At 45.6% G+C, this 12077-nt stretch overlaps 1 protein-coding gene and 1 pseudogene across 1 annotated transcript; both read left to right on the top strand.

Annotated features, from left to right (window-relative positions):
- Positions 1 to 2342: 2342 nt before the first annotated feature.
- On the top strand, positions 2343 to 3958 carry LOC147964766 (uncharacterized; annotated as a pseudogene).
- A 6740-nt stretch (positions 3959 to 10698) lies between these two features.
- On the top strand, positions 10699 to 11830 carry LOC125512201 (ethylene-responsive transcription factor WIN1). The gene is made up of 2 exons (XM_048677284.2): positions 10699 to 10888; positions 11014 to 11830. The coding sequence occupies exons 1-2, from the start codon at positions 10806 to 10808 to the stop codon at positions 11552 to 11554; spliced, it is 624 nt and encodes a 207-aa protein (XP_048533241.1). The 5' UTR covers positions 10699 to 10805; the 3' UTR covers positions 11555 to 11830.
- The last annotated feature ends 247 nt before the right edge of the window (positions 11831 to 12077 follow it).

Genomic DNA, 12077 nt, shown 5'->3' with positions numbered 1-12077 from the left:
GGCGAACTTGAAGTCGAGGGAGGACGCGCGGCAGTGAACTGCGAGGGTCACCGGCGAGGGTTGCCGGCGTCGGGGAGGCGCGGCGGCCAGTGATGGGAATCTGCGGTGGCGCAGCTCCTGAGGCGGCGTGGCACGAGCGGGAGACCGCGGGTAGGCGGCGGCGACGAGATGGGCTCGCGCGGGCCCGATTTGGGTCCCGCGGGCCGGCGGCGAAGTGGGGCAGCGCGGTGCCATGTGGCGCGCGCGGGTTGGACGAGGGCGGTGGCCGGCTGAGGTGTCGGCCTCTGATTGGTCAGGATGACGAGGCAGCGGCGCTGGACACGTCCAACGGCGGGACGGACAAGTCCGGCGGCGCGGGGAGGAGTGGATCTAGGGTTTAGACTGTGAAATGATCCGAAATTTCGGGGAGGGGTGCCCTTTTATAGGTAGAGGGAGCTAGGAAGCTCCAAATGAGGTGCGGTTTTCGGCCACGCGATCGTGATCGAGCGACCGAGATGATGGAGCAGAGTTAGGTGGGTTTTGGGCCAAAATGGAAGGGTGTTGGGATGCAACACACACGAGGCCTTCTCGGTCCCTCGGTTAACCGTTGGAGTATCAAACGAAGTCCAAATGGTACGAAACTTGACAGGCGGTCTACCGGTAGTAAATCAAGGCCGCTTGGCAAGTCCCGGTCCAATCCGGAAATGTTTAATGCCCACACACAAAAGAAAGGTAGAAATGACCACCGAAGGAGAACGAAGCGCCGGATTGCGAAACGGACAACGGGGAAAAAGCTCGGATGCATGAGACGAACACGCATGCAAATGAAATGCGCATGATGACATGATATGCAATGCATGACACGCAAGCAATGACAAGGCAACAAAAGCGAATAACTGAACGACAACTGGCACATCGGTCTCGGGGCGTTACACTCCAGCAGCGGCGGCGAGCGATTCTGGTCCGGCAGCCAGCCTTCTCCTCTCGCCTCTCCCTCAGTTCCTCCCCTCCACTCCGGCCATCTCCCTCCCCAGCTCCCCTCCCCTCTGTCCGTCCCTCTCCTCCAATCCTCCGCAGCTCCGCCAGGCGCCAGGCCGCCAGTGAGTCCGCCTCCGGCTTCCCCAGCGCGGCGGCTGCCGGCAGCGCCCTCCGTCGACAGTCCGGCCTCGGTTCAGCGCCGTCCAGCAGCAGCAGGCAGCAGGTCCAGCGACAGCGCCGTCCAGCAGCAGCAGGCAGCAGGTCCGGCCTCGGTTCCTCACTTCCTCTGTTTCTTTCCCTCTGTTTCTAACAAATCTGTAGATTATTTAGTGAGTGCTTGTAAATTTAAATGCAGTAAACTGAAATTGCAATAACTTCCTTTACTATGTGATTCATTTCTTGCTTACTAAGAAAATTGAAGTGTTCGTCCCATGTACATTAGGCCATGCCACATTGTCACGGCCACTGATTTCTATTTTGTTTATGTGATTGTCATGCAGATGAAGAAGGATGTTAGCATATTTGAAATGTGGGACAAATCTTCAAATACAAGGAAAATAACATCTACATCCACACCAACTTCTCTTTCCGTTGAGGTTGAGAGCAATCTGCAGCTAACACTAGTGCAAAGACATGGCATTGATGATGAAGCTCCGCAACCGGAGAGGGAGACAACTCCAATTGTAGAAGATGATGAAGTGGTCGATGCAGATGATGAATCAATGCCCCAATTTGAAGCAGATTTGGCAGCTCTGGAACGTGATCCCGGCAAGCGACTTCCCATATCTTCGTATCATGCCAATGACCAAGATAGAGTTAGAAGGAGATACATTGACTTGGGTGCTTGTCAACCAAAGGATCATAAGTTTGAGATCAGAGATTTTAGTGGACATCCCCGTCGCTTTTGCCCTACTTGGTTTAAGGATCATAAGTGGCTTGAGTATAGTGTGCAAGAAGATGCTGCTTTCTGCTTTGTTTGCTACTTGTTCAAGGATAAAACAAAAATTCCTGGAGAAGATGCATTTGTGAACGGTGGGTTTAATAATTGGAAATTGAAAGCTAGATTGAAGAGGCATATTGGTGCTGTTAGTAGTGCTCACGTTGAAGCTCAAGAAAAGTATGATATGTTCACTACACCTACAACATCAATTAGGGAGTCCATTGCTTCAAACACCACACAGTAAAAGGTTCTATATAAGCTCTATGTGACATGGACACTCAAGTGTTTAAGATTCCTATTGCACCAAGGTTTGGCATTTAGAGGACATGATGAAAGTGACGACTCACTAAATAAAGGAAATTTCCTTGTGCTTTTAAATTGGCTAGCAGGAAACTTTGAAGAGGTTGATAGGGTGGTTCTAAAGAATGCTCCACAAAATTGTAAGATGACTTGCCATGATATACAACAAGAGTTGATCAAATGTTGTGCCCAGCTGACTACTAAACTAGTCATTGAAGATCTTGATGGCGGTCATTTTGCAGTACTTGCAGATGAGTCTAGTGATATGTACCAGAATGAACAACTAGTTGTTTGCTTGCGTTATGTGGATAAGAAAGGAAGGACAGTTGTGAGATTTCTTGGTCTTGCCCATGTTGAAGACACTTCCTCTTTGACACTTAAAGCTGCAATTGAGGACATGCTTATGACATACAATTTGAGCTTTGCAATGGTCCGTGGGCAAGGATATGATGGGGCTAGTAATATGAAAGGTAATGCTAATGGCCTGAAGAAACTAATTATGGATGAGTCTCCTCGTGCCTATTATGTCCATTGCTTTACCCATCAACTACAATTAACTCTTGTTGCTGTTGCAAAGGAGAGTGGTGATTGTAATTGGTTCTTTCAACAGCTGGCATGTTTGCTAAATGTTCTAGGCTTTTCTTGTAAAAAGATGAGAATGCTTCAAATAGTTCAAGTGGAGGAACTTATTGCTGCATTAGAGTTGGAAGAAGTAGAAACCGGGACGGGTTTGAATCAAGAAATGGGTATTGGAAGGCCATGTGATACTCATTGGGGCTCTCACTACAAGACTGTCAACCATGTTATCTCTATGTATCCGGCAATAAGGCGTGTTCTAATAAGGATTGCAAAAGAGTATAATGGCACAGAGGCAGTAGCAGCAATGACTATGTTGACATCATTTCGGACATTTGAATTTGTTTTCATGGCACACTTGATGCAAGAAATATTTGAATACACCGATGACTTGAGTAGAGCTTTGCAAAAGAAAGATCAAGATATTGTTAATGCTATGGAGATTGTTGATCTCACAAAGCTGCACTTGCAATGCTTGCGAGAAGATGAAGGGTGGAATGATTTTCTTGAAAATGTCACTTCTTTTGTGTAAAGCACAAGATCGAAGTTGTTGACATGGAGGCTCCTTACTATCCTGCTGGGAGACCAAGAAGAGGGTTCTTCAATGGCGCAAAGAATTACCAACGTTTCAAGGTTGAAATGTTTGTGGGTGTCATTGATAGGCAACTTCAAGAGCTGAATGCAAGATTTGATGGGGTAAACACTGAACTACTTACTTGCATGGCAGCATTCAGTCCACGTAATTCATTTGCTGCTTATGATAAAGAGAAGTTGGTTAGGCTTGCTAGAAAGTTTTATGCTAAGGATTTCACAAATGATGAATTGTCAAGACTTCCATGGCAATTAAGCATGTTCATTTCTCATGTGCGTAAGGATAAAAGGTTTAGCAAGTTGAAGAATCTATGTGAGCTTTCAGATTTGATGGTTGAGACAAGAAAGGATGAACAATATTATATTGTTTACAAACTTCTTAAGTTGGTTCTCATTCTTCCTGTAGCCACTTCTAGCATTGAGAGGGTATTTTCCTCGATGAAATACGTGAAGAATTCACTAAGAAACAAAATGGGTGATGAATATTTGAACAATTGCTTGGTTACATTCGTTGAGAGAGAATTCTTCGGGCAAGTGAAAGATGAGGATGTCATCAATCTCTTCCAGAAAGGGAATCGTAAAGTTATATTGTAATTTCCTTTGCTATTTGTATTTTTTCTTAATTGTTAGAGATATTGCCACAATGATATTTTGCTACTATTATCAATGTATGGTCATTGAGTCATTAATGTTCTCATCTTGCTGTATATTTATTGTTCTATTGTGTTGCTTTGGCATAATCCTTTTTAAAAGAATACCCAGCAGCAAATTCCTGGCTCCGCCACTGCTCCGGTTGTAGATGAGCACGTCCATGGACATATGGATTTACCAACTCTGGTTGTAAATGCTTCGAATCGTATATTCTAGAGTCTTATATCTAAATTTAACAATTTCTCCCCGTAAAATATTTTTAACAATTTCTAAACTCCTTTTATCTTTTTCGTATCAGGGGTCATCAAAATAAGCAAAAAATAGTATTTGTACGTAAACCACCCAATGACCGTTGCATTGTATTGAATATTGATTGGGTGAATTGAAGCTAGCTACTAGCCAGCATACGTACGCACGGTGACATTACACGTGTACATGTAATTTAAGAATCTGTCGTGATCAGGTGCATGGTCGTTTTCCTCCATGAGACAGTCGGCATTAGCTGATGCTGACCTTGTACCACGCAGTAGAGAGAGAGAGAGAGAGTGAGTTTAGTCTAATTAAAGAACTTGACGCCTGATTATAGGAAGTGCTCGCGTCTCTCTCTTTGCATGCAATCAGCATCATCGATGGAATCGAGAAAACGGCCGACCGCCGCACAAGCTCATAAATTGTTCCATTGGATGCGCTCTCTCTCTCTCTCTCTCTCTCTCTGATCAGAGATGATGACGCCGACAAGCTAACCGATGGAGCTTAGAGCGCCTAATGGCCGATCGACATATACTACGTTTTAATTGGTGAACATCGCTATGTCACTGTGTACGTACTGCTGTCTAGCCACTAGCTAGGTCCATCTATCTCGCTGCGCAATTAACTGCTCGCGGTACGTACGTACGTACGTATAAGATGGGGTTTTCGGCCGCCTCGTCTAGTCTGGAAATGGACAGCTGAGATCCTGCGTTCGGCTGGAGCTATCGTACGTGCATGGATGCTACGTACGATCGACCATTAACATTTTTTGTCCACGTAGACTTCGTCGATGACTCCGATGTGCGGCTCGACTAGTCGATCCGAGTACGTACTCGTTTTCAGTTATGGAGCTCGCCATAGTTTGGTCTGGTCGTTGCCGGAGAAAACGCATGCGGACGCAGATGACGGCTTTCTTCTTCCGACGGCGGCGAGAGGCGGCTCACGCTCAAGTAGGCCGCCGGCGGCCGGCCGGTTCCCGGTTTTTTTGCCCCGCCGGTTCCTGGTTACCTGCAATACTGACGACGGAGAGAGGACCAGTACCAGTACCAGTACCACAATTCGGCTGCTCGAGCCGGCAGGAGAGGCGGATGCGACGACGCCGGCAGGAGGGCTCGTGTTACTTCAGGGTTAATCCTTTTTTACGTAAAAAAAATAGAAGGAGGGCACGGAAAGCGTGAATGAGATTCTACCACAGCGTGTGTTCGCCCCATAGCAGGCTGGGCGCGTATATCCACGGAATGTCAGCACTGGAACCAGCCTCGAGCGAATGATTGGTTCGCTACAAGAGGCCTTCCCCGTGAACGTCTTCGTCCGCTACCACCAGAAGCCTCCCCACGCGAACTAAACGGCCAGGCAAACCCTTTGCTAGGCCTTCAGGCCCAACCACCATTACCTTGTACACCCCCCCCCCCAAAAAAAAGATTTGCCATGACGGATGTAGGACCTCGCACCCTCAAAAAAAATGTAGGAGCTCGTTTTTTAATAGCTATAAACAACACAAAATTACAATGATGTTCATAATAAAACTGCAAACGAAATTGGCATGCTCTAAAATAACAAAAAAGTCATGCTCTAAAATGTTTTTTCATTTTCAAGATTCAAGTATTAAAAAAAATTGCCATCTTAAAAACAACAAAAATTGCCATGCTATGTAGCATAGAAAATGAAATAAAAGTAATCGCACGGCAAAAAATTGAAAAGAAAAAAATGTTAACTAGAAACAAGGCAAAACATGCAAATGCATCAATGATCGCATGGCAATTTTGTCAAAAAAATATATGTTTCCTAAAAATGCTGGCAAGTTTTGAAAATTGTGTAATAGCCACATCGCAAAATAGGAGGGGGGGGGGGAGGGGGTATTTCTCAAAAATCATGGCAGATTTGAGAAAAAAAATCCATGATCTGCATAATACAAATGCCATGGTATAAAATATTAAATTGCCATGCAACCTACAATAAAATTATCATGGTCTAATTAATAAAATTGCCATGGTCTAAATAATGAAAGGGAAACGATTCTGATCACCCGATTGATCTTTCTGTGCGCATCGATTGCCTCTGTGGCCGTCGGAACTTTCTTTAATCGGATGGCTCCGAAGCATCCTTTTTCCACAGTCTAGATTTGCAACTGACCTATTGTTGCAATCTTCTCCCCACAACAATTAATTTGTTGCAAGATCTGGATCCTGGCAACCACCAAGCACGCACGCCACCAGATCCGTCGGCGCAGCGACGAGCAAGCTTTCCTTCATCGGCAGCCCTCCCCTCTCTCTCCTCCTATTTCCTCTCCTCGTCGGTTGGGCCCTCTCTCCTGCTCATCTCCTCGGCCATCGGTCGTCTCTACACCGGCCACCTGAAGAGCTCGCCCAAGCCGCCTCCTGCCGGATCCGCTCAGGCAAGATCGACATCTCACTCCCTTGGCTGCCTCCGCCCCTCTGTCGCCCCCGACTTCGCCCGCCTGCATCGAACACTACTGTTGGACGAGGAGGTCGCCATAGGGAGTGTGTTCGTCGTGTCGTGGTTCACAGTGGCGCTCGTCACCTCCTCGAGCTCAACCGCAACCGCCGGTGCCACGGCAGCAACAGTTCCGGCAATGATCTCCGTTGCATAATTTTTCTGTAACAAGACATCTGTTACAAAAAAAAAATTCTACAAATATTCATGCAACATGCTCTCTGTTGCAAAAAAAATCATAGACATTTCTGCAACATGATTCTTGCTGCAAAATAATTCTGCAACCAACCTCTATTTGCAAATGTTTCTGCAACAAGATTTTTGTTACAAAGGATTCCGCAACAAGACTTTTGTTGCAAAAGTAGACGACCACGCGTGGCCGCTAGATTATGCCAGATATGATGGCTCGCGAGGCGGCGGATCTTTTAAAATAGCACACCCTTAAATTGTCATGGTGTGTAAAATAGATTTGCCATAGAACTATCATGGTGTAATTAATAAAATTGCAATGCTTGAATTGAAAAAAATTGCCATGGTGTGTAAAATAGATTTTCCATAGACACATGACAAATTTGGAATGATGCACGGAAATAAATTTTCCATGTAGTTTGGTGTCTAAAAACTGTTGCAAAATATATCAAAACAAATGCGGTTATGACCATTTGTACCTAGTGCAAAAAGCTGCCATCTACATTTTTTTGTAAATTTGCCATGTACCTAAGACAAATTTTTGCATATTTTTGCCACCTAGTAAACATATTTTTGCGCATATATGTACGGTTGATCCATGCATGCACGAGAAAGAGAAAGCCACCGTACGTTGGACTCGTCGTAACAATAAGAGAGTGCTTAATTAAGGCCAGCTTTAATGCCTTGTCCCTCAGATTTGTCCTTTCGGCAACTTTGTCCTTACAAGAAAAAACGTCATCGATCGCAATATTATGTACTAATAATGCACAACTGCCCTTATGTCATACCAGGGCTTGCCCTTGCAATTTTCTTCGCCGATCAGCAGTCTGATGTCCAGATCCAAATCATTTTGAGCTTTTTCAAGAACATGCAACCAAAAGCACAACAGTATAGAAATTGCAAACGCATGAATATGTAATAGAAGTGATTTCGCCGCGCTGTATACAGAGGTAGGAGCACCAAGTGTTTGCCGTAGATGTAACCGAAACAACAGAAATTTCTTTAGAATAACATGCAAAATGTTCATGGTAAAAGCTTCAGTGGTTTCAATCAGATAAATCAAACAGTGAAATCCCCCAATATGTAGAATTCCCTTTGAATCAAAGAGTACTAAATACACGCAACACATGTCCCCTAATTGCATCCAGGTTGGATGAGCAGCGAGATCAATGCCAAATGTAAAATTGGAAAGCATCCAACTACTGTACTTAATAGGGTCTGATGATCATGTGAAGACTAGTGACATCTCAAATTACTCCACAGAATATCAATGGGAGTCGCCGCAAATTGCTATCCAAAACTCTTGCATCACATGTCACTCTCGTAACTTTGATAGTTAAGTTTTGTCATACATGTATTCACGTTAGTTACCAAAATACAGGGAGGTTTGGGTGCACGCTTTCCAAAGCAAAACCTATATTTCAGTGGGACATTATAGTGTGATGCAGATAATAACGAGGCGCTGCACGTAGGCATATCCATATGCAGTATGCACCTTGATAGTTGTCCGATCATTTAACCATGTTTTTCTTCCTTGCACACAATGCAGTTGAGCTAGTATCCTGAGACACAATCAGAAATAATTGAGGCCGGCCAGCCAGACTCCGGTCCGGTATCCCGCTAAGGTCCTCGAGTTCTACCAGAAACTAATGATTTGGCAACCCGGTCTGGCCACATACTGTCCCTCAGACCCTTCCACATCATCCATCCACCATCTCAGCCAAAATCAAGCAAAAAAAATGCATTTGTAATATGTGCCACGAGACAAAAAGAAATACTGGCTACTCATGAAACTCCACAGTGCAAAAACATATAGGGACTGAAAGCACACAAAAATAATATTTTTACTTCTAGTATAAGAAATCTAACAAGATATTATTTCACTTGTGATCAATTTAAACAAGTACACACATATTAACACTCGAATTTAAGGAGTTTTTGGTTTGACCAGTCGAGATCCAAAACTCCAAAGATTTCTAAAGAGGCACTAGTACATTGTGAAATGGTACTATTTCCTGACTTGATGTACTGCTGCCAGTTTGAACTGGTGTGCTGCATGTACTTGCCATGAGGAAAAGGTTGCGTGCAGTGCAGACAGTGTCAGAAGAATAGATCGGGCACAGAAGCTTCCTATCCAGCAAAACCTGACACAGATGTCTGTGGAGCCTGCACATACCTGCTCCTCATTAACTGAGTCGACAGGGGTAACGGACTCCAGCAAGCAAATCCGATTCACTTCAACACAAAAAATAAAATGAAATCGGGGCAGTTGCCTGGTGAAATATGACAATTATTGCAGACCAACTGTTGGACACTTAAATGTCGATATCACCAGACTGCGTAGGGACGTCCACGGCCTAGTTAGTACTACCCTTGCCGTGCATTGTCAGGGCATATACCCCATTTGAGCAGAATTATGGATGGTAGTGTTAAGAAGAGCAGCAAGATGTTTACAAATCTGAAGTCACTGCCATGAACTTTCAGATTGCGTGAAAAAAGATCGAAAAAACACATAATTCATAGATGGAAAACTTTGATGAAATTTGGGAAGTCTTGCGACCAAGCACGACGATCATAACACAGCAGTCAACAATATGTCAGAAGATATAACTTTTAAATTCTCCATCAAGCAAAGGAAACATGAGCACGCACCATCGTCATCACCAGGCTGTACATGGAGCTAACCTTGGACAGGCTTAAATGCGAACCAGCTCCAAGGAAGCGATCCCAGAGCCAAAAATATCGGAGCAAAGGGAAGCTTGACAGCTCCCCAGCAAGTCTTACTCAAAACCGCTCTATCAAGTCTAAAAGTAATCTACCCTAGCTTAAAAGCAACATTTTGTTGCACATTCCACGGCTCAAAAAAGACTGGGTGTTGAAAGATGAAGAGGGGTTACAAATGAAGCAAAAGAGCCTCCAAGAGGCCATCGCACACAAAGCACAAAATATCCCGAAAACGCTGGTTTCCCAACACAAGTCTTACCATATTGACAATCCAAACAGAAGCCTTGACATACCAGTCTTTGCAGTTAAGTGCCAAGGGGCCATGCGTCCCATGGCACTCAAACCCATGATTGGATTGGGCATCAGGACCACGGCCATTAGCTACGAAAGAACCAAGATGGCGAGCTCTCTTTCTGTATCTGACTCGGTTTTACTTGCACCTTTGTCCTGGTTTGTAACATTATTGTAACTTTCATTAACTCATTTAGCTCAAGGCTTCTGGTGAACAGCTGTTGGTACCTGACCTGTTGGGCCTTTAATAATAATAATAATAATAATAATAATAATAATAATAATCTCGGGATCTGATCTTTGAGAAGAAGGGAAGACATGGCTAGTTGTAGGAGCTTAGGTGAATCAACTCTGCCAGTGCCAGGGCTGCCCAGCCCCACAATTAAATGTGGCTGGCCACTGGTGTAGGTGAGCGTGTTTATTACCACTGTACTAGCAGGGAAGGTGGTTATGCTATGCATCTACTCAGTTCACCGACAGTCCACCCCTGCGGACCCCCTCCAGACTTCCGTTGCGCCTCCCCCGATCTCGCTCTTGTCTTCTGCCTCCGCGCACGGCTGCGTGCTAGACTGGTGGTGGTACTGGTAAGTGACCCCAGCAGCAAGGCACCCATGCTCTCCGGTGTATACACTGTCTTCCAATGATGGCCGGTGAAAACTAGACCAGGCACACTCTCTTCTGTGAGGGGGGGCGTGTGACACTGTGCCGCGTACTATTTGACTACCTACGCATCTAACCACATCTAACACGGCAGTGCAGAGGCAAGTACAGGCTGGGCAGCTTATATTCATCACTCGGACCAGAGCTCTTCTCCTCACCCCCCACAACACCTTGGCGGACTCAAGAGGCTCGTTCCCTCGTCTGTGAAAGACAGGCAGAACAAATGGTGCAACCCAAGAAGAAGTTTCGTGGAGTCAGGCAGCGCCACTGGGGCTCCTGGGTCTCTGAGATCAGACACCCCCTCCTGTAAGCCCCTCCCCTCCTTTCTAGCTTCCCTCGATTCCCTCTAACTTCCTCTAAAGATCAGTGGTTTTTCCATCGATCGGTTTACAAGATTCTAACAAACTGCATGCGTGTCTTTGTGAATGAAGTAAAAGAAGGGTGTGGCTTGGTACCTTCGAAACCGCTGAAGAGGCTGCACGGGCCTACGACGAGGCCGCCGTTCTGATGAGCGGCCGCAATGCCAAGACCAACTTCCCCGTGCAGAGGAGCAGCACCGGCGATCCTGCCCCAGCTGCAACCCGGGACGTTCGTGGCGGCAGCTCCTCCTCCTCTACGAGCAACCTGTCCCAGGTTCTCAGTGCCAAGCTTCGCAAGTGCTGCAAGGCGCCGTCTCCGTCCCTCACCTGCCTTCGCCTTGACACCGAGAAGTCCCACATTGGCGTCTGGCAGAAGCGTGCAGGGGCCCGCGCCGACTCCAACTGGGTCATGACCGTGGAGCTCAACAAAGGGGCCGGGCCATCCGGCGATGCGGTGGCAGCGCAGTCCACAGTGTCAGCAACCACGGCTTCTTCACCGGCGAGTACAATGGATGACGAGGAGAGGCTCACGCTGCAGATGATCGAGGAGCTGCTGAGCAGTAGCGGTCCAGCTTCGCCATCGCATGGAGAAGAAGGTAGCTTCGTCGTCTGAAAAAGCATGGACGAAACAGCATCGCAACGTCGCCATCCGAGATCAGGATCCCGTAGACTGGTTGGTACGCAAGCAGTTCAGGTTGTTTCAGGAAGATAGATATATGTCTACTACTCGATCCAAGTTACAAAAAGCATAAGTTTGCAACTGTGTGCAGCTATATGTACTTATATTTGTTATTACATACACAGTCACCGTCAAGATACTTTATTATATACATCAATGTCAGTTATGTAGTATATATAAAGGAAATAAATAGAATGTGGTTTTGTGTTACCTCATGCCTTCATTCAACTTCAGACTCCAAACTTGGACTCTTAGAAATCTAAATAACATGATGAAGGTGATATTTGTGAAGAAGACCTCAGCTCTATACGACAATCATTTCTAAGGACCATGGGCTCTAGAGGTTTATGTATACAGAAGAAAACACCAACCATTTTCTTGTATTGATGCGATATGTGTATGCATTTATTTTGAGGAAAAACATTTATAAGGGATATAAGACAAACCAGCAAGCAGC

This window comes from Triticum urartu, chromosome 6A (genome assembly GCF_056163025.1).
Source record: "Triticum urartu cultivar PI428250 chromosome 6A, HENAU_Tu73, whole genome shotgun sequence".
Lineage (NCBI taxonomy): Eukaryota > Viridiplantae > Streptophyta > Magnoliopsida > Poales > Poaceae > Triticum > Triticum urartu.
The sequence above is the reverse complement of the archived record's forward strand: the minus strand, read 5'-3'. Positions and strand labels throughout refer to the sequence as shown.